This window comes from Pipistrellus kuhlii, unplaced genomic scaffold, assembly GCF_014108245.1.
Source record: "Pipistrellus kuhlii isolate mPipKuh1 unplaced genomic scaffold, mPipKuh1.p scaffold_m20_p_2, whole genome shotgun sequence".
Classification (NCBI taxonomy): Eukaryota; Metazoa; Chordata; class Mammalia; order Chiroptera; family Vespertilionidae; genus Pipistrellus; species Pipistrellus kuhlii.
Genome location: NW_023425515.1, coordinates 168532429 through 168555367, shown reverse-complemented (window position 1 = coordinate 168555367; position 22939 = coordinate 168532429). Strand labels below are relative to the sequence as shown.

Below are 22939 nucleotides of genomic sequence, written 5' to 3'. Positions count from 1 at the left end.
CTCTGAAATCAACAAAAATATATATTTTAAAAAAGCTCCCATGATGTAGATGAGATATTGACTTTTCTGGCCCAGAGGGAGCTGTGCCCTGGCACATGCGTGACCCTCGCTCCAGCCGACCATAGGCGCACCCACAGATGCTATGGTTCCTGGTACAGCCACCGGGGGGCCTGAATGCCCTCACTCTGAGGACGCTGGAGCCCTCACCCAGAAGAAGATTCCCTCATCTGTGGCTCAGACTCCCTCCTTAGAACCAGCCTCTCCGCAGCTGCCTGCCCGTGCCTCCCTGAACAGCTGGCCCCGCGGGCTGCTCCTTACCTTCTCTTCAGGCGGCCCTCCTCGCCATCCTCCACTCCCTCCATGTCCTCCTCCGGGCACTCCTCCTCACTCGCGGCCCTTGGGGGCAGTTCACTCTCCTTAAGAAACTCGGCGGCCTCTGGTGTGGGCAGAGTATGGTCGATGACCGTGCTGTCCTTCCCAGCTTTCCAAAGTTTGTACCTTTCTGGCTGGAACTTCCTCACAAACACGTCCATGGAGATCTTCACCATATCCTTCCTACAGGAGCACTGTCGCAAGTAACCAGAGAGCCCTAGGTGAGCACCCTTTACCTGCCCCCTCCTGACCCCACATCCCGTCCCCTCCCTGCAGGTGGACAGAGGTCCAAGACAGTTCAAAGCCAAACTGCTCTGGGCTCAGAGGCGGAAGGCATCTGGTCCTTGCAGAGCTTCCGAGAGGGAGGGAAGCTGGGAACTGGGGTAGAGGATGGATGGCACCAGGCGGCCCACCCAGGCACTATGGGGATGCAGGAGAACCGATCGATGGGAAGCTCAGCCCTCAGACCCCAGATGGTCCACAGCCACCTTCCTGTTGGTATCTACCCAAGGCCAGGACCACACAAGCGAGTCTACTCCCTCTGCTTCCCTCAAGTAAAAGTAAAACCCTCTCCGAAACCGGTTTGGCTCAGTGGATAGAGCACATGTGTCAAACACAAGGCCCCCGGGCCAAATCCGTCCTGCCAGGCCTTGCAATGTGGCCCGCACCGCGCTGTCATCACTGCACTCCGCTGCGTTTCCATCACAATGACAGTTCATGACTGTTCAGTAAACCATTCGGCCCGCGATTTAGGCTGGATTTTAGATTTTGGCCCCTTCTCTGATTGAGTTCGACACCCCTAGGATAGAGCATCAGCCTGCAAACTGAAAGGTCCCGGGTTCAATTCCGGTCAAGGGCATGTACCTTGGTTGCGGGCACATCCCCAGTAGGGGGTGTGCAGGAGGCAACTAGTCTCTCATTGATGGTTCTAGCTTTCCATCCCTCTTCCTCCCTCTCTGTAAAAAAAATCAATAAAAAATATTAAAAAAGAATTCCAAAAAAAAAAAAGGTAAACCCCTCAGAATTTCTCAACAGAGAAATCCCCGAGTGGCTAAAGCCAGAGTGTCAGTGTGTGTGGGGGTGGCTTGAACGCCCAATGGACTGAAGCACGAAAACCTCCCTTTATACTTCCCGAATCGGAACAAATTTTTAACGAACACAAGATGTTGGGCACTTGTGCACATTCCCAGCCACTTGGTTTCTGAGTTCCAGGAGTTCAAAAAAAAGTTCTCACCACCAGCCAGGGCACCTAACAAGAGCCAGACATTGTTAGGCAGAGGGACAGAGGCCAACCCGACTCACCAGCACGGCCTGTTTGCCATACTCGATCCACCGCCGCGTAGCGAAATTGGTGGACTCCGCACAGTTGAAGCCGTGGTTAAAGCCGGCGTGGTAGCCATAAGGAAAGGTGATCATAAACTCTCCGGCTTCCTGCGTGACCTGAACGAGAGCAAGGAGCAGACTTGAAGCAGCTGCATCGAACTGCAGGCGTCCGCAGAACGGGACCTCTGAGCCCCAGCTCTGCCTCGACTTAGCTGAATGGCCAAGGATAAGCCATCAAACCACGGGGCCTTGGTGCCTTCTACTACATGCAAAGCCCTATCGTATCACGTTAGAACGCCGTGACTATAATAGCCATTCTTCCAGAGCAGTGGTCCGCAAAGTGTGTGTGCGTCTCCTCCACAGCATATCGCGTACCTTAATTAAGTTAATAACAACGTACCTACTATATAGTTTAAGTTTTAAAAAATTGGCTCTCAAAAGAATTTTGCCAAAACCGGTTTGGCTCAGTGGTAGAGCATCGGTCTGTGGACTGAAAGGTCCCAGGTTCGATTCCGGTCAAGGGCATGTAACTGGTAGGAGGTGTGCAAGAAGCAGCTGGTCGATGTTTTTCTCTCTCATTGACGTTTCTAGCTCTCTCTCTCTCTCTCTCTCTCCCTTCCTCTCTGTAAAATATCAATAAGATATATTTAAAAAAAAAAAAAAAGAATTTCAGCGGTTGTACTGTTGATATGTGGCTCTGTTGACTAATGAGTTTGCCGACCCTGTCCCAGAGGAACTCTGTTCATGGGGATTTGACTCTCACCCAGTCCCGGGAAGGCAGAGCAGCCCCACCTTTAGCAACCTGATATCAGAGTGTTGTTCGCTTTGGCCCACACCTGGCACAGGGGAATGAACTAGAATAAAGCTCCGTGAAACACAGGCCAGAAAGGGTGGTTTCCGCACAAGGCTAAGGACTTCTATATGTAAAGTCAGCTCACCTTGTCAAAGGGAATTCCGTATTTCTTCAGCATTAAAGGGGAAATCAAGGTCATCTTATGGCGGAGAAAAGCCTCACAGCTCTGGGCACTTCCTGGGAAGAAGCCTGTTTAGTTGGAAATGGGCACAAGTGAGCGGCGCTCCACACATGCTCCGTAACCCAGCATCCCGCCCCGTGCCCCTCGTCTGGACAGAGCGGGGGATGAAGCACAAGGTGATCTCGGTGGATCCTTCCGCTCCAGCCCAGCTCTAAGTCTCCGCAACGACCCTCTGGGCTCTCCCGGGCAGGCCGTCACGTGGGTGATCAAATTGTCTGGGGAACTGAGATGGCCCGAGCAGCCTCTTTCTGATAAAGAGCTTTAGAACGCTCTCGGACCTTTCTCCATTCAGCTGCCTCCTCAGTCTTTTGTTAGTAACATATCTACTACGGAGCAGACTACCCACGCTCTCCTGAAGCGGGCTCTCTGGAGGAATAAATCTATCAAAGTCCACTTAAAAGAGTCAAAGCGTTAAATAATTCAATCCTGACTTGAACGTCTGGGTTTCTGGCAGAAGACTGAGACCCAGTATGACTGGTATTCGATCTCCGGTCAAGTAAATCCATGCCTGCGAGAACCGAGGCAAAGACAGGCTAAGGGGGAATTCCGGAGTCCCTCCCCGGGACAAAGTGGGGAGAGGCTCTGCTTTGAGCTGCTCCATGAGGATAACCAACCTGGCCTTCTGGCTTCCCCCCACCTGCAGGCCTGAGAAAGGACACGGGGGACCTGACCACAGAGAATGGACCGCCAGAGCAATGAGCACAGCTCGCAGCGGGCTGACCGGCTGTGGAGGAGTCAGTACCTTTGGCGAGGCGCTCCAGCCGCTTCCCGTGCTCAGGGGGCACGGAGTACCTGCAACCACATAAAAGCATGGGACGTGAGCAGAGGACAGGACAGGAGCGGAAGGGGCTCGTTCCCACTCTCAAAACAGCTCAACGCAGCAGGTTTCTCAACCTCCCAACTACAGAAACGAAACGAGAACAGAAACCCGGAGAAATGAAGAGACAGTTTGGGCAGAGCAGTGGGGAGCCCACAGAGAAGTGTGAGTGAATTCCTCCTTTAGATTCATTAATGAGACACGCTGTTTTCTGTGAGCCACGACTTAGGTGTGCACTCAACGTTGCTCTCCTTCATGATGTCATAAATGAAATGAAGTGGAATGAAATGAAATGGAAGAAGGAGGGCATTAAAGCGCTCTGGCAGACCTGATGGCCTAACTGTGACAGGATAAAGAATGGAAAACAAGAAAAAATGGATTAGACCTGGTCCCATATTTGCTGTTGCTCCAGTTATACTGATTACCCAGTTGTTACTCCTCCATCCAGACACCACAGAAACTGCTCCTCATTAAAAACAAAGGACCAGCCGGGACCGGTTTGGCTCAATGGATAAAACGTTGGCTTGGGGACTGAAGGGTCCCAGGTTCGATTCCGGTCAGGGGCATGTACCTTGGTTGCGGGCATATCCCCAGTGGGGGGGGTGCAGGAGGCAGCTGATCGATAACTCTCTCTCATCGATGTTTCTAACTCTCTATCTCTCTCCCTTCCTCTCTGTACAAAATCAATAAAATATATTTATAAAAAATAAAAATAAAAATAATAAATAAATAAAAAAAATAAAAACAAAGGACCAAAAAAACATGTAAGACTATTCAAAACTTTTGCTTAACTACTATATATCCTGAAATGCACAGTAAGTCTATTTTAGCCTTTGTAATCAAGTCTAAAGATTATTCCACAACGAAAACTTCCCGAAAGCTTCATTATGAAACAAAACAGACGAGGAGCGGAGGAATGTCTGTCAAGGAAAGCACTGGGGCCGCCTTGCCCGTGGACCCTGGAGGTCGCACCTCCTGACCCGGGGAGGGCGTGTGATAACCGAAAACCTGCTCGACGTGAGAACAGAAACCCGTTCTCAGGGAACTTGGGCGTCAACGTGGTGAAGACATAAAAGCTACACTGACAGAGTCTCCACGCCGAGCCACCTGAGGGAATGGGGCAGCAGGTCAAAAATTTTACCCGAAGATTAGAAACTCTGAAGAAAGGGCCGAGACCGGTTTGGCTCAATGGAAAGAGCGTCGGCTTAGGGACTGAAGGGTCCTGGGTTCGATTCCGGTCAAGGGCATGTACCTTGGTTGCGGGCATATCCCAGTAGGGAGTGTGCAAGAGAGGCAGCTGATCGATGACTCTCTCTCATTGATGTTTCTAACTATCTCTCTCCCTTCCTCTCTGTACAAAATCAATAAAAATATAATAAATAAATAAATAAATAAATAAATAAAGGAAAACCCCTGGGAAGGGATGTGGTTCTAGGTCAGGCGTCTTCAAACTGCGGCCCGCAGAGGAGTCTGATCCGGCCCGCCAGGTTTTTTGGGCAGTGAGCGCAGCCGAGGTGTTACAGTAGGAATTAGTAGTTCATATAGTCCGGCCCTCCAGCTCTCTGAGGGATCGTGATCTGGCCCCCACTTTAAAAAGTTTGAGGACCCCTGCTAGGTGCTGGAAAAGGGCAGGAAGGTGGATCCAGTGTCCAGTGTCCAGGACTCCTCCTGGCCTGGCCCATGCTGCCCCTCGGGCCTCCTCTCTCACTTCCATCGTAGTACCCGGCACCCAAACCACTATGCACTTCCTCCAGTTCACTCAAGACACTGTGCTGTCTCTAAACTCAGGATCTTTGCACGGGTCTTCTAATCACTTAGACACACTTCCCTCAGCATCCCTTCTCCTGAACCCACCATTGTCCCACCCAGCTACTCAGCTACTTCTTTCTCATTTGCTAGGTCTCAGCCTCATTGTCACCTCCTTTCAGGGACACCCTCTCTTGTGCCCTCCCCACATGGCCCTACAGCATCCACCAAATCCCATCAGAGCTCTCCTCACCCCGTGCTGTTTCCTCACACTCCGCATCTCCTGTCTGTGAGGGCAGCTACCTCACCTGCCTTATTCCCTGCTGTGGAATGCAGCACCTTCACTTAGTGCTGACCGGAATGATGGGCCAGCGGAGGGGGAGAAGAGAGAACACAGCTTTGACTCCCCAGCTAGACTGAGATCATCCTGGAGAGCAGGAAGCATCTGCTGAGCAGCCTTGCATCTCCTCTGTGTTAAGCACACACTGTTGCTCACCAAATATTTTTTCCCACGAGGGAAAGAAAGCTTTCTATCATCTGAAGGCGGGACTCCAGCCTTGGAAGTCTGCCTCTAGGCAATGCCTCGGGCCTGCTCAGAAAAAGAAACCGGAGAGCGGTGGAGAGGGGGGAGCAGCCGCTGTGGCTCGCCGCCACTCGGCCAGCGCACGCTGCACGCAGTGGTACCAAGTCCCTGCCCTCTGAAGCCCGCTTCTCCACAGGCAGTCTGAGCAGCAGAGCTCCGACGGCATCTCGTCACTTGGAAGTCTGTTTAAAATGTAAAATGCCACTCCCACCCCACGCCTACTGCACCCGAGTCTGCATTTTAACAAGCTCTGGAGGCGTCTCCTGGGCACGGGAGAGCCGAGAAGCCCCACTCCCTCCCGGAAGCTCCAGTGCCCGCGGCGGGCTGACCGTACCAGGACTTGGGCTCTCCGAAGTGCAGGTAGTTGATGCTGTACAGGTCCATGTCTTCCGTGTGCCAGGCAAAGGACGTCTTCCACATGCCGAAGTACAGGTACGGGGTGTTCACGCCCTCGATGGTGATCCCACTCTCCTTCTCCACCAGGTCCAGGATCGTTCGCAGCCGGCCAATGTTCCACTCGTCCACGTGCTGCAAAGGGAACGACAGTCCAGGGCACGTGACGATGACTATAAACCGAGGCTCCGAACCTGCAAATCACGGAGCAGGTCCCAGGGGCGCCGTCCCCTCCGCCACAGATGTCCCCTCCGACACAGATGCGGAATCACGTCAGACCGCAGGGACAGGAAGTCCACGGCAGCCCTCGCCCACCCGTCACGCCACCACGGGGAATGGGGCCAGGGCACCTCTGAGGGACAAATACCACTCCGTATATGAAAAAAGGATAACAAGCCGGGACAGGTTTGGCTCAGTGGATAGAGCATCGGCCTGTGGACTGAGGGGTCCCGGGTTCGATTCCGGTCAGGGGCATGTACCTTGGTTGCGGGCACGTCCCCAGTGGGGGGTGTTCAGGAGGCAGCTGGTCAGTGTTTCTCTCTCATCGACGTTTCTAACTCTCTGTCCCTCTCAATTCCTCTGTCCCTCTCAATTCCTCTCTGTGTAAAATCAATAAAATATATTTTTAAAAAAGAAAAAAAAAAGAAAAGAAAAATGGATAACAAGGTGACAGCCACCTGTTCTAAACCCCACTATAAAGAGTTTTGAACTGAAGCTAAGGAAACTTATGTCAAAATAAGGGGGGGAAAAAAACTCTTAAACCATAAAAATATAACACATGAGAATGAACTTAATCGGCCTGTGACTTTTCTAGCCCCACGTTCCCCTGAGCAGTGTCACCCACGTCCTTTTCTGAGTCGTGACGGTCAACGAGGCGCCCACCTCCCAGTGGGCGCGTGATGGATTATGATTCCCTGCTTGTGTCTCCCCATCCCAGGTCCTTTCAGCATCTTCCCACCAAAATCTCCCTGCTTCCCTTCCCCACCACCCAGAACACTCATCAACAAACTGGAGTCCTCTTTTTAAAACCCCTTCCTTCCAATAACTTACAAAAACATTGGGACTCATCTGAGTGATGATCCTTGAAATGTGCTACAAATTTTTTAATCATCCAAAAAACCCTTCCAAGCATTCCTTCCTTTCACATACCACACCAGTGCAACTGGTTAAAACCGCTTTGGCTATAGAATCTTGTTTGCTGGTTCTGAAAATCGAAGTAAGCTGTAGTTCTTAAATATATGTTACTTTTCTCAGATTATAGTCAGCGATCTTTTTTTCTGCAGAAACCACACTGCCTCTCCCCCAACAATTCATTTACTGTGATCCCACCCTTTCAAGAACTCATCAGCTACCACCCACAGACTATTCTAACAGCCCTTGCAAAGAACACCACATCACCAGATTCACATGTCGCGTGGGAGAATAACAGTCAGTCACATGCAAAACTACCCCCAGTGAAGCGAGCACAGCAATCAGCTGGCGATGGATCGCGGCACCCATTCAGCAAGCAGCTTTGAGGGGCCTACTGCGCGCTGGGCAGAAAAGAAAACGTCATTTCGTTACAAAACTACAAAAACGCAGAGTCTCACCTTTTCATAGAGAGTGCCATTCACGTCTGCACCATAGATCGGGGGGTTGAAAGTAAGGTTTTTCCAGTATTTCCGCTCAAGCTCTTCAAACTCACTATAGCGTGGGGTACAGTACCTGGCAAACGTAAAAGAAGTTTTAACCACTTCGAAGGGACTCAATTCTTGAACAGCACAAAACACAATCTCCTATTCCAGAAACAGCAAGGTATTTCAAACAAAGATGTCATAACCTCGACCTTCGAGGCTTTAAGGCAGTACCCCCCTCAGTATCCCTCCCACAGCTCCGGGCCCCCGGAAGGTGCTGACATGGAGATAGAAGTGCACCTTCCTTTAGGAGCAGGCTATCTTCAAGTCTTTGAAGAGAATCGACTTAAAGCTGTACACCCCGCCAGAATCAGAAGTGGCCTGGCCCCTCAGGGAGAAAACAGCTTACAAATTTGTGAGATCCAAGAACTGCAAACCCCATGCAGCTGACCGTGAACAACCCGGGCTGGGCCTGTGCAGGCCCGCTTACATGCGGGTTACTTTCCGTAAATGTCTTTTCAATTGCTTATGATTTTCTTTTCTCTAGCTTACTTATTATTATAAGAATACAGTAGATAATACATTTACAAAATGGGTTAATAGACTATGTTACCAATAAGACTTCTGGTCAACAGGAGGTTATTTGTTAGTAGTTAAGATATGGGGGAGTCAAAAGTTATAGGCAAGCCCTAACTGGTTTGGCTCGGTGGATAGAGCATTGGCCTGCGGACTGAAGGGTCCCGGTTCCAGTCTGATCAAGGGCAGGTGCCTTAGTTGCGGGCACATCCCCAGTGGCAGGTGTGCGGGAGGCAGCTGTTTCTCATCAATGTTTCTAAATCCTTATTCCTCTCCCTTCCTCCCTGTAAAAAATCAATAAAAAATATATATATTTTTTTTTAAAGTTATAGGCAAATTGGACTTTACAGGGTGGGGGTGGGGGTGGTGAGTTGACACCCCACTCCTATAATAATCAAGGTCAACTGCATGTCCCCAGACAACCAAACTCCAACAGCCTGGGGAGAGCGGAGGCCTGGCCCCGGCTCGCTTCCCTGAACGTAAGTGAAGGAAGCGGCTCCGGAGGCTCAGGTGTCCCGCCCTCCCGGCCACACTCCCAGCACCCAATGCAGCGGCTGGCATTCAACAAATAACCGGGCTTACAAACCACTTAAAACCACTTAAAGATGATTCCACAGCAATTTTTAAAAGAACACTATGTAAACCTAAAAGGTATTTGAAAACACACGTGATAACGCGAATGGCAAAAACATATCGTGAGTGGATCAAGAGTGGAAGCAGAGACCAACATGAAATTGTGTGGGGATGATGGGATGAGTGAGGAAAAACAAATCTTCCTTTCAACACTGGCTTACGTGTCAATGCCGACCTAGTGAATAACAATGTTTAGAACTCTAAAGTTCCCTTTTAAGTATAAATAACTTTCCCACCTCCAACTGATCTGCTTTATACATTTAGGTTTTCACCCACTGGGTGTTGCTGACCATGCAGACAGCAATCAGGGGTAAGACTTTGTTGTGTTTCAGATGCAAAGGAAAGACTCGGGCCGGTTCATTTAAAAAGAAAGGCAGAATTGTGAAAGGAGAAAAGGCCTACCATATGTTGACAAGAAGAGGAGACAGGCACAGGAGGCTGAAGCCCACGTGAAACAGAAAGCAGGTGTGCTTGGTGCCGCCAGCCCACAGACACACTGCACAGACAGAAATCAGACACAGGGTGACACAGCCTTCCGTCCACAGAGCATGTCACACTTCTCCAACATGCTTGCTCAGACACGATCACAGTACACAGCAGCTGGCCAGCACTATCCTAGTAGATGTTCAAGCGTGAAGCTGTCAATAAAACTGGAAGACTATATTTTAGAATCGTGATAAGCCAATGGAAAAGAAGGCAAAGCATAGAAATAGAAAGAGTGAGATCTGATATGTGAGAGAGAGAGAGAGAGAGAGAGAGACAGAGAGAGAGAGAGATGATAAAGCGCATGAAGTCACGTCCCCAAAGTGTGAGGACTGGCAAGCTTCAGATCCAGCTCTGGGCTCATTCACAGAGAAGGCACAGCATGTCTGACTGACTGAAATCAGACATGCGCAGATCCATTAAGGCTCAGGAGAAAACAAGAGGGGAAAAAGGAATCCCTTGAGGAAACTCAAAGTTATGGAGTGGCACGGGAAGGGAGGAGATCCAAGGGAAAGGATTAAGAAAGAGCAGTGCGAGCTGATGAGGGGAAGACAAAATTTATTTGCGGAGATCAGATGAGAGCTAAATGTTACAAAATCAACTGAAAACAGCGGGCCTCAACAAAGAAAGACGTTTCTAACACTGACAGGAATGTACACATGAGGAAAAATGGAGTCAGAAAACAGCAACTAGCTTGGCAGTTCATTCACACTCTGCTAATGTCCAAATGGAAAGAAGCCGTGGCCGGCTTGGCTTGGTGGACAGAGCATCAACTAAAAGGTTCTGGGTTCGATTTCCGCCAAGGGCATGTACCTTGGTTGCAGGTCAGGGCATAGGAGGCAACCCATAGATGTGTCTGTCCCTCTCACATCAATATTTCTCTCTCTTTGCCTCTCCCCCGCCCTTCCATTCTCCCTAAAAATCAATGGGGAAATGTCCTTGGGTGGGAATTAACAACAAACAAGCAAACAAGTGGAGAGGAGATAGCAGCTTTATGGGTAGGGAGGATTTTGAGCTGATTAAAGACAGAAGGACCCAGAAGGAAGAGATTAAACCACAGAGGCCTTTTAGATAAGCAAGTGATTATCAATACATCTGGCAAAAGCTCCTTTTGAGCCAACTCCAGAGTTCTCCTTTGGAAATCTGCAACTTACCAGGAGTCAGAAAATGGTTCTACTTTTGATGGAAAAACAATGGGATTACTTGACGTGAGACTATGGTCCAGGGTAGACTGGGACAAGGTGCTGAGAGGAGGAGATGCTTCCAGGAAAAGGTCAGAGAGGCAGACAGAAGCTAGATGGAGCTGGGACCCCGGTCATCAGTCAGCAGCACAGTCTTGAAGACGGCTGTGAGGAGACGTTGAGTACCGGACACTAGGACAGATACAGGAAGAAACGTGTTTCCACTCACTTATCACTGTTGGCGATCTTGCGGAACTCTCGAACCGTCATGGCCTTCTTCTGTATGTTGTACTGGGTGAAGAGCCCAGACTGCCCGGTCACCAGCTGCTGGATGGGAGCAGGAATGACCAGATCGTCAATGTCATCGTAGGACGCTCGCGGCTTCCACTCCTTAGGAGGAACCACCTGCAGGGAACACGAAGATGGAGACGGGTCGGAAACCTGTGTGTAGGCTGCTATCCGACGTTAACAGTCCATTTTACTAAAAAGTTACTTTGCTTTAACCAGCCCTAACCAGTTTGGCTCAGTGGATAGAGTCAGCCTGCAGACTGAAGGGTTCCAGGTTTGATTCTGATCAAGGGCATGTATCTTGGTTGCAGGCACATCCCCAGTAGGAGGTGTGCAGGAGGCAGCTGATCGATATTTCTCTCACTCTCCCTTCCTCTCTGTAAAAAATCAATAATATATATATATTTTAAATAAATAAATAATAATAATGTGCATCCAAATGCAGCAAGTCACACTGTCATGCTAACCTGATCTAGTTCTGCCACTGACTAGCTGCCTGGTGGCCATGCACTAAGATAAGTAATACTTGTTTCTCAGCCTTGGTGTTTTGTGGGGTTTTTTAAAGATATTTTATTGATTTTTTTACAGAGAGGGAGAGAGAGGGATAGAGTTAGAAACATCAATGAGAGAGAATCATCGATCAGCTGCCTCCTGCACACCTCCCGTTGGAGATGCGCCCACAACCAAGGTACATGCCCTTGACCGGAATCGAACCTGGGACCTTTCAGTCCCCAGGCCGACGCTCTGTCCACTGAGCCAAAAAACGGTTTCGGCAGCCTCGGTGTCTTCTGTGGGCACCGAGAGAGGCGGCTGAAGAGCTAATTCTCTCTCACTGAACAGAGTCCATACGGGAAGCCCAATTACTATCAGAGTGCAGGCTGGGAGTGAAACGAGATCAGGGGAGTCTAATGGCATACTCAGTGACAGATAAAACACTCAAGCACCTTCTCCACCAGAGGGGGAGGCACCACAGCAGCGGCCCCACACCCTGGCTCTGAGCATCCCTTTTAAGGACTCCAGGCAGCTCTCCCCCGCCCTAAAAGAAATGCTTCAGATGCTAATGAAAGCAATTAACTTGCAAATGAGATGGCAGGCTCAGCTCATCACCCAGCCTGGCTTTCAGTAAAACTCAGTTCTCCCAACATTCACTCAGGAAGCCTGCCTGCTGCCCGGTCACAGGTCACAGGTCACAGGTCACAGGTCACAGGTCACAGAAGCCACTGCCCAACAAGCCCACCCCTCACCTTGGCCAGCCCGGCCCGATGGGCTCCTTGGGATTCAATGTAGGCAACATATCGACTGAAGTTCCGGAACTCCTCCATAGTCGGGTAAAAGGTCATTATCCGAGCGCTGGGATTCAGCGTTTCAGATTCAGAAGCCATTTTCCCTCCTTTTTCCAGGTCACTTTGGTCAGACAGGAATCTGAAGAAATTCATAAGAGCATAGGGTTGTCATTAAAATTAAATGCTGGGGATGCCAGTGCTGAAAACAGTAAATGATAACTTAGAAATTCTGAAGAAGTCGTTAAGACCTCACACCTGGCCCTGGCAGGTGTGCTCAGTAGTTAGAGCATGTTGCCGTGCACCGAAAGGGTCTTGGGACCCCAAAGCACCCTGACTGGTAATTGAACCCAAGACCCTAAGGGGAGGCAGCCTATCACTGTTTCTCACTCATATCAAAGTTTCTCCCTCTCTAGAATCAAGGAAGAAAAACACCAACACATATCCTAGTGTGAAGATTAAAAAAAAAAAGACTTCACACCTGGAATCTGCCTCTAGATACATTATTTAAATGAACCAGAAATAGACAAGGCTCTGCTTAAAGGAACCTGATGTATCAGCCTTGCTTGTATTCAAATCTTAGTTAAATGGAGACATTATTTAAGCTAATAAAAGGAAATGGTAACTATCTGAGTGTTGGTCCTATTTAACAGTACAGGTGCCATATTTCACCCTTTTCAAGTTGCTCCCTTATTCACACCTTGCTAATTGCTTTTCAGAGCATTAAACATAATCTACTACAACCACATTTAAAAAGCAACCTAAGGGCTGGCTCTGTTCTCAGGAACAGCTTTAAAATAGGATTACAGATTCCTAAGGAAAGTTACTTAGTTACAAGATTACAAAATAAAGTTTAATGTAGTAATTAAAGTACTTTGAGCCCTGGCTGGGTAACTCAGCTGGTTAGAATATCATCCTGATACATCTCCGGTCAGGGCACATATAAGAAGCAACCAATGAATATACAAATAAGGGGAACAACAAATCAATGTTCCTCACTCAAATCAATAAATAAAATTTTAAAAAGAAAGAACACATACAAAAAAAAGTTCTTTAATATTAGTAGCATGAGCTATGATTTTAAAAACTATTATCTAAACCAAAACGCGGTTTCAGCAGGACTCAATGAAGCCAAGCTAGAGACCGGTGTGATTGCACTGTACCCAGAACTCAAAGGACAAAATTTAAACAGGCAATAAACTGCCCACACGGGGCAAACTTCGTCACTGATTAGAAAAGGGGAAATACTTAGTGTTTAGATGAGGCCTCCAGCTTCGTGGGTTACACCCCCACCAGCAGGCACCACAAAAGGCTATTACAACTGAACAGGGACCAAGCATATCAGCTCAAAGGAGCCAGTTAAGAAGCAAAAGGAAATTCTAGAACTCCCCCAACCTGGGCCCCAAAGCCATGGCCCTTCAGCTCCAGGAATCCCCTGGGGAGCTCGGAAGCTCAGAAGTGAGGAAACTGCCTCCAACCTGCCAGCAATTTAGCGAAAGACTGGCGAGAGCCTGGAGCAGGAGTGTCTAAGGGAAGACAGAAGACAACCCTCCCGCCTCCCCACTCACACGCACACCTCTCTCCCGCTTCCACTTGTGCCCCCCCGCCCCCCAGGTGCTTTTCAGGTACCTGGCCAACCCTTTGCATGGCGGAATACTATTATCCCCGATTTACATACCAGGAAATTCGCCCACAGAGCAGTAACGCACTCCTGGTGCTCCTTCCATCGCTCTGCGCTGCCTACATAACAACAATCTCCACCTAGAGTCCTAGACTAAGCCCATGAGAGGGGCGGGTCCGATGGAAGAGGAACCTGAAGTTTACTCCATGTCCGAGACCCTCTCTTTTCAAAAGAATACAAAGTGCCTTACTGGTGCAAATGTTAACAAAACACACCACCACGTGAAAACAGTGTTCCGGCCCATCGCCTCTGGACTTAACTCGTTTCTGTGTGCCCCGAACCTAGAACAATGCACGCACCGAGGAGGCGCTCGGTAACTGGAATAACTGATTTCCTCGCCCTCCCCTCCCGTGGCTCATTTCCTTTCTTCGACCCTCGGATTCCCTTCCCCCAACCCACCCCCCGGGGAAAGCTCCGGTTCCCGAACACCTTCCTGCTCCCATCCAGCAACAAAGCCCGGCGGCTCCCGAGCAGCGCTCCGGAGCCAAAGCAAACTCTGAAGTGCAGACCCGGTCTCTGCCATGATTTACGAGCTGTGTGACCTTGGCTGGCGGGAGGTGCCAGAGCCTCAGTTTCTCCTTGCAGTAAGATGGGGGTCCCAGCCTCCTCGCTGGCAGGGTTGCTGTGATTAACTCAGATGATGCAAGCAAAACGCTAAGCACTAGGCCCGGTCCGTAACCACCCCATAAAGGTGGCTCTTGCCGAGAACCGCTTCAAACTCCCGCCCCCTCCCCACTCCGCCGCAGCTCCAGCGGGTATCGGCTCCCAAGATCCCCAAACCTCACCGTGCAGAGGCCCAGCCCCTCCTGGCCCCGCCGCCCAGGCGAGGGGGGCCCGGCCGCAGGAAGAAAATACTACCCAGTACACCCGCCCCCCTTCCCGACGGCCATTGGCCACAAGAAATTGGAAAGAGCCAATCCCAGGGCGCGGTTTTAGACGCTCCCGCTCCCATTGGGTGAGAACCGCGCCCATCACTCCCTCCCTCCCCCCCTCCCCCACCGGATCTCACGGTCAAGGCCACAGCAGCAGCAACTCTACACAGATCCCCAGACCTTCCGGCTCTCACCCGAAGCCCGCCGGCCCGGCGGGGCTAAGACCCAGCTCCTGCCGTCGCCCCCGGGCCGATCTCGCGGCTTTTCCGTCCAGCGAGGAACAGAGCTCCGCCTCCCCGAAAGTCAGCCCCGGCGCAGCCGCACAGCGCCCCACAAAGCGGACCAATCCCAGAGCCCGGCCTATAAGCCCGCAGACAACCAATGAGCACGCGCTGCCAGCGCCCCCAAGCCGGGGCGTAGCAGTCGGCTCCGCCTATGAGCACCCGCTCGGGCTGTTGCCAGGAGGAAGCGCGGTGCCACTCGGGGCCGCGGCCACTGAGCATCACGGCTCCGTGCGGCGCCGGCCTCTCATAGGCAGGCACCCGGCGCCCGTAGCTAATGAGGGGAGGAAGAGGCGAGTGCCTAGAACTGGGGTGGCTGGGAGGGGAAGGGTCGAGTGCCTAGAACTGGGGTGGCTGGGAGGGGAAGGGTCGAGTGCCTAGAACTGGGGTGGCTGGGAGGGGAAGGGCGAGGAGGGAGGTTGCTGCAGGGTGCTTCCGATGCAAAGGTGGGCAGAGGCTTTTGGAAGACCTTTGCCCAAGGTGGAAGTGTGCTTGCTGGGAGCCCTGAAGGGGGCCGCTTCCGAGGTCAAGGAGTTCCTAATAAAAGTGACCAACTTGTCCTGATTTGCCCAGGACCGGCTCGGTTTTAAAACCGAAAGTCCCGTGCTCTAGGAACCCCCTCATTCGCCGGCACGCCCTGACGTTTCTTGGAAGAGAGCAGTTCCTGAATGGGAAGCAGCTCTGCGGGTGATTAGGACAGTCCTAAGGGGCGATGTCCTTAAGAGTCATTAAAAAAGCAGTTCCCCGGCGAGCGAGGATTTGGGGGTCATTAGGAGCGGCTCTGGGGGAAGAAGAGATCCTGGGAGTCTGCAGACACGCGGGGGAAAGGGGGGAGGATTCCTAGAAGTCTCCAGGAGCTGTTCCTGAGGGTAGTGACTCACCTTAATAAGGGAGGAGCTCCCAGATTGAAGGGGAAGGAGGCTTACGTGACGCTTTGATGGGTCAAATAGAAAAGAAGAGTACCCACAACCAGTCATAAAAAAAGTACAAAATTAGCCATAGATGAGTAATACTGTAGTGCACTGGAAAGAGCTATAGAGTCAGTCAGCCCTAACTCGTTTGGCTCAGTGGATAGAGTCAGCCTGCAGACTGAGGTGTCCCAGGTTTGGTTCTCTCCCTTCCTCTCTGTAAAAATCAATAAAATATTTTTTTAAAACTTTTTTAAAGAGAGAGCTATGGAGTCAGATTTGTGTTCCAAACCAGTGATCCTCTGAATCTAGGATTTTCTATCAGTAAAATGGAAAATATAATAGTACCCTTGCAAGATTGCTGTGTAGATGAGAGCTAATATATGCTGGCAAAAAGGATGGTATCGATATTACAGCTGAAGCCGGTTTGGCTCAGTGGTAGAGCGTCGGTCTGCAGACTAGAAGGTCCCAGGTTTGATCCCAGTCAAGGGCATGTACATTGGTTGCAGCACATCCCTGGTAGGGGGTGTGCAAGAGGCAGCTGGTTGATGTTTCTCTGTCATCGATGTTCCTATCTCTCTCCCTTCCTCTCTGTAAAAAATCAATAAAATATATATTTTTTTAAAAGGATGGTATTACATACAATGGTATGGATTTGGACCAATCATAATATATCCCATGCTTCCCTCCTCCCGTGCTTTTTTCAGGAAGACAAGAGAATGACTGTTAGGTAGTCAACCAGTCGTTATTCACAATTATAAGGTTTTTCTCTCTTGACCTAGTAAGGTAATATATTAGACTAGAGGCCCAATGCACGGTTAAGTTACTTCATTTCTCCAATCCTCAGTTATCTAATAACTAAGCCTGAAGAGTTCTTCCCTTTCTTGGTTGTGAGAATTAAATGGGATAATGCGGGCAAAGCACTTTGACATTGAACTGGCCTATAGTAAGTGCTTAGTAAATGTTTCACTGCTGGATGATGATGGTGGTGGTGGTGGTGATGGTGGTGATAGTGACACAAAGCACTTAGCATAAAGTATGACATAAGAGCTCAATACTTGTTCACTCCGCTTCACTCATGTGCACACTGATGACACCCATTCTCTACACCAGCACAATCTTCTCCCCTGAGTTCAGATCCATAGATCCTCCTAAGTTTAGACTCCTCCCCCTGGGCGTCCTACAAGTACCTAAAACTCACATGCCCAATAAAGAACTTTTTTTATTTGAAGATAAAACCCTGTCATTGTGGCATAAAGCTCATGCCATGTTCCTACTCTCTGCCTCACCAGTGAGTTCCACACCCTACGTTTCCCATCGCAGTTAGGGGGGCAGCCACCCACCCAACCGCCTACCAGTAAGCCAGAAGCCAGTGTACAACCAGGAACTCCTTCATGGGCCTATTAGCTCGTCTTTGAGTTCCGCAAAGGAAGTGTTTTACAAGGATGTGGTTTGTTTGCATGCCCATCTTCCTCCACTGGACAAAATCTCTCCAGAGAGTCACATCAGTCTTATTGGCAGTATCATGTAAAACTGTGTTTCATTGCCGGAAATAACCCGAGCAACAGTGGCTCAAACGAACATAACAGTATTTCCCCAAGTACTGAGGAGTCTGAAGGGGCACACGTACTGGCAGGGTCTCCGTGCTTACCAAAGGCACCAAAGATGCAGGCTCCTTCCAGCTTTCCCCGTCATACTTCACAGCCTGGCTGTGGCCCTGATGTGTGCACCCCCTGGTTGTGGGCGAATGCGGCAGCTCCCGGCATCCTGTCCACGTCCATGGGGATGAGGAAGAAAGGAGCCGCATCAGGAACACCTGCCCACTGTTACTGCACGCCCACCGTCACCGGAGGAGCGGAACAGTCCCTTCCCTGCCTGCCTTCGTGGCGTTTACAATCTAGTGAGGGGCCGGGACCGGTTTGGCTCAGTGAATAGAGCGTCGGCCTGCAGACTGAAGGGTCCCAGGTTCGATTCCGGGCAAGGGCATGTACCTTGGTTGTGGGCACATCCCCGGTGGGGGGTGTGCAAGAGGCAGCTGATGGATGATTCTCTCTCATCGATGTTTCTAACTCTCTATCCCTCTCTCTTCCTCTCTGTAAAAAGTCAATAAAATATATATATACAATCTAGTGAGGGGGACAGACCTGAAACAGGTGCTCAAGCAAATAAAGAAAACCACAACAGCCCTAGCTGGTTTGGCTCAGTGGACAGAGCATCAGCCTGCAGACTGAAGAGTCCGGGTTCGATTCCAGTCAAGGGCACACGCCTGGGTTGCAGGCTCCCTCCCCAATGGGGGGTGTGCAGACGGCAGCCAATCAATGGTTCTCTCTCATCATTGATATTTCTATCTCCCTTCCTCTCTGTAAAAAATCAATAAATAAGGCTGGGTGGGGAGAGGGCCTGGGTGGGGAGGGAGGCTGGGTGGGGATGAAGGCTGGGTGGGGAGAGGGCCTGGGTGGGGAGGGAGGCTGGGTGGGGATGAAGGCTGGGTGGGGAGGGAGGCTGGGTGGGGATGAAGGCTGGGTGGGGAGAGGGCCTGGGTGAGGAGGGAGGCTGGGTGGGGACAGAGGCTGGGTGGGGAGGGAGGCAAAAAAGAAAAAAAGAAAAAGAAAAAAGAAAAAAGATATATATATATGTTTTTTTGTTTTTGTTTGTTTTTTGGTTTTTTTGTTGTTTTTTTTTGTTGTTTTTTTTTTCTTAAGAAAGAAAAAAGAAAACCACAATAGCTGTGCTGGTTATAAAGGAAAAAAATAACAGGGGAGAACACCTTTTAGAGTGCCTTGTTAGCAGTGGTGGCAGGATTGGGAGATAAAACCCTGTCATTACAGCATAAAGCTCATGCCATGCCCCTACCTCAAGAATGCTTTCCTGGAGCTTCCCTTGATCCAGCACCCCGCACACAGCAAGCTTTACATCAGTAATTATAAAGGCAATATTCCTGCCCTAGACAGTGGTAGGGGTGTCGAACTCAATCAGAGAAGGGGCCAAAATCTAAAATCCAGCCGAATGGTTTACTGAACAGTCATAAACTGTCATTGTGATGGAAACGCAGCGGAGTGCAGTGATGACAGCGCGGTGCAGGCCACATTGCAAGGCCTGGCGGGACGGATTTGGCCCGCGGGCCTTGTGTTTGACACATGTGGGGTAGAGCATCGGCCTGTGGACTGAAGGGTCCCAGGTTCGATTCCGGCCGAGGGCACATGCTTGGGTTGTGGGCTCAATCCCCAGTAGGGGGTGTGCAGGAGGCAGCTGAATGATTCTCTCTCATCATTGATGTTTCTATCTTTCTTCCTCTCCCTTCCTCTCTGAAATCAATAAAAATAATTTTGTAAAAAAGGGCAATATTCCAGGCTTTCAAAGTTAACTATATGTGTCCAGCCATTTTATGTTCCACATACTATACTAAACACAAAAGGTCATTAACATTTTTCTTTTTATAAAAACAACTTTAGGAGAAATTAGGAGAAACCAAGATGGTAGCATAGGTAACCACCTAACTGCAGCCTCACACAACAATTTCAAAAAATACAACTAAAATATAAAGTGGACATTTTCCAGAACTACAGGAAAGTTGACTGACTGGAAATTCTACAATGACAAGGAAAGAGAAAACCAGAAGGAAAAGCAGAGGAGCTGTAAAAGCCTAAGGTATGGAGACACGTTGCACATGGAGAGGACTGAGCCGGAGAGGAGGGGCGGCTGAGTGCCTGGCTGGCATTCCCTAGCGGGAAGGAGATAAAAGCTCCAGACTGTGCCGAACCCCAGTTCCGACAGCACTGAACCCCAGTTCTGAGCGAGACCCTGAAGACCCAGAAACATAAGGAGGGAATCTGGGCTGTAAGGTGGAAGCTCAGGGGAGCGGCGAAAGGCAGAGCCCCCAAGTCGCGCACATTTTGCGCAGAGGACAGACTGTTGATTGAGCCGCTGGAATGCCCTAACAGGAAGGAGACATAAGCTCCGGACTGCTCTTAACCCTACTTCCAACTGCACTGAACCCTAGTTGCTGGCTTGGTGGAGGAGAGACTAGACTGTCTGGTAGCGGGTGAAACTCTAGGGCACCTTACTCTCAGAGGTGCTTGCAGCGAGTACCAAAGGACACTGAGGAACACTGAGACTCAGGAACCTCATAGGGCGGAGATAACCAGAAGCCAAGGCTGTAGGCTCCACCCTGAAACTCCGCCCCATCCAAGCTGAGCAGAGACCCTCTTGCAGTTTTCCAAGTCTAGTGGAATAAGGCTGTCTCCTGGCATAGATACAGCTGATCCTCCCACCCTACCAACTCAGGGAAGCAGCAAAAATGCCGAGACAAGGAGACAGATCACAAACAAAAGAAATGGAGGACAAAAAGCGACTGGATATAGAGTTCAAAACTACGCTTACAAGGTTTTTCAAGAATCTCCTAGGCCAAGACCGGTTTGGCTCAATGGATAGAGCGTCGGTTTGGGGACCAAAGGGTCCCGGGTTCAATTCCGGTCAAGGGCATGTACCTTGGTTGCGGGCATATCCCCAGTAGGGGGTGTGCAAGAGGCAGCTGATCGATGACTCTCTCTCCCTTCCTCTCTGTACAAAATCAATAAAATATATTAAAAAAAAGAATCTCCTAGAAAAGGCTGATAAAATAAACAAGACCTATGAAGATATGAAAAGGGATCAACTAGAAATAATAAAGGATCAACTAGAAATAAAGAATACATTCTCTGAAATAAAAAATATTATACAGAGTCCTAAAAACAGAATGGAAGATTGCAAGAATCAAGTCAAAGATTTGGAACACAAAGAGCCGGAGAACACTCCTCCGCAGAAGCAAGAAGACAAAAGAATCCAGAAAGTTGAAGATAATGTAAGAAACATCTGGGACAACTTCAAGCGAACCAACATCAGAATTATGGGTGTCCCAGAAGATGACAGAGAGCAAGATACCAAAAACATATTGAAGGAAATAGTGACAGAAATAGACTTACAAGTCCAGGAAGCATACAGAACCCCAAACAAAAGGAACTCAAAGAGGACCACACCAAGACAAATCATAATTAAAATTCCAAGAGCAAAAGTCAAAGAGAGAATATTAAAAGCAGCAAGAGCAAAGCAGGTAGTTACCTACAAAAGAGCACTCATATGATTGTCAGCTGATTTCTCAACAGAAACCATGCAGGCCACACGGGAATGGTATGAAATATTCACTGACAATTCTCAGGGAAAAGAGGAGTGGGGGGTGCAGGAAGAGACTGAACATAAACTGTGCACCTATGGATGAGGACAGTGGGGGGTGGGGAAAGGGCAGAGGGAGGGGTGGGAACCTGGTGGAGGGGGAAAAAATGAGGAACTTTTGTAATAATATGAGCAAAAAGATTTATTAAAAAAAACTTTATTGAGGTATAATTTACATACCATAAAATTGGCCCATTTTAAGGGTATAATGTAATTATTTTTCAATTGATGAGAGAGGAAAATTGATTTGTTGTTCCACTCATTTATGTATTCATTGGTTGGTTGATTTTTTATTTTTTGAATCCTCACCTCAAGATATTTTTTCCATTTATTTTTATTTTTTTAATTTTTTAAATTTTTGTATTGATTTCAGAGAGCAAGTGAGAGGGAGAGAGAGATTGAAACATCAATGATGAGAGAGACTCACTGTTTGGTTGCCTCCTGCACATCCCACACTGGGGATCAAGCCCACAACACGGGCATGTGTCCTGACCGGGAATTGAACCAGGACCTCCTGGTTCATAAGTCAGCGCTCAACCATGCTCCAATAAGCCACGCTCCAATAATTTTTAGACAGTAGAAGGGAGGGAGAGAGAAATAGAGAGAGAAACATTGATGAGAGAGAGACACACTGATGGGCTGACTCCCACACATGCCCTGAAGGAGGCCAGGATTGAACTGCAACTGAGGTACATGCCCTTGGCCAGGAATCGAACACAAGACTGCTCTGTCTGTGGATGGATGCTGTAACCAATGAGCAATGGGCCAGGCATTGTTTATTGATTCTTGTGCCCCGAACCTGCAAACTTGATGCATCTGGAGGATACTCCAACTAATTGAGCTACCTGGCTAGGGCTAATGTAATGATTTTAAATAATTTCCCAAGTCATGCAACCATCACCCAGACTGGTTTTAGGAGTTTCCATCACCCGGACAAGATCCCTTGTGCCCAATTACAATCACTCTCTGTTCCCACTCTCAGCCCCTGGCAGCCATTCACCTGCTTTCTATCTACAATATATAGATGAGCCTTTTCTGGGCATTTCATAAAAATAGAACCATACAGCTGAAACCGGTGTGGCTCAGTGGATAGAGCATCGGCCTGCAGACTGAAGGGTCCCAGGTTCGATTCCTGTCAAGGGCATGTACCTTGGTTGCGGGCACATCCCCAGTTGAGGGGGGGGGGGGGGCCAAGAGGCAGCTGATCGATGGTTCTCTCTCATCGATGTTTCTAATTCTCTATCCCTCTCTCTTCCTCTCTGTAAAAAAATCAATAGAATTTAAAAAAATCAATAAAGTATATTTTTTAAAAAATAGAACCATACATTCAATGTGTGCTCTTTTGTGTCTGGCTTTTCTTCACTTAGCATAATATTTTTGAGTTGCTCGTGTATCAGTATTTCATTTATTTTTAATGTTGAATAGTATCCCCTTGTAGTAGTAATTGACACTTGGGTTGTTTCTACGTGTTTGCTATTATGAACAGAGCTTCCTCTCAGCATTTATGTGCAAGTCTTAGTGTAAACGTATGTTTTCGTTTCTCTTGTTCGGGTAATTAGGAGTGGAATTGGTGTTGTACAGTACATTTGTTTATCTGTTTAAGAAACTGCCAAACTGTTTTTTCGAAGTGGCTGCACCATTTTTGCATTCCCAGCAACAATCTATGA

General features: G+C 49.1%; 1 protein-coding gene across 3 annotated transcripts in view; it reads right to left on the bottom strand.

Moving 5' to 3' along the window:
• KDM4A (lysine demethylase 4A) overlaps nt 1-15218 on the bottom strand; it is a 42500-nt gene extending 27282 nt beyond the window's left edge. The window contains exons 1-9 of one of the 3 annotated variants that reach the window (XM_036446508.2): nt 15070-15218; nt 12287-12464; nt 10984-11159; nt 7858-7972; nt 6210-6403; nt 3472-3521; nt 2634-2737; nt 1675-1812; nt 319-566 (exon numbers count right to left, since the gene is read on the bottom strand). In XM_036446508.2, coding sequence (XP_036302401.1) covers nt 319-566; nt 1675-1812; nt 2634-2737; nt 3472-3521; nt 6210-6403; nt 7858-7972; nt 10984-11159; nt 12287-12424 — 1163 coding nt within the window. In that variant the 5' untranslated portion in view covers nt 12425-12464; nt 15070-15218. Of the gene's footprint in view, nt 1-318; nt 567-1674; nt 1813-2633; nt 2738-3471; nt 3522-6209; nt 6404-7857; nt 7973-10983; nt 11160-12286; nt 12465-14788; nt 14901-15060 lie in introns of those variants that run through there. The other 2 variants (XM_036446509.2, XM_036446507.2) reach the window with 2 other exon arrangements.
• Between the last annotated feature and the right edge of the window lie 7721 nt (nt 15219-22939).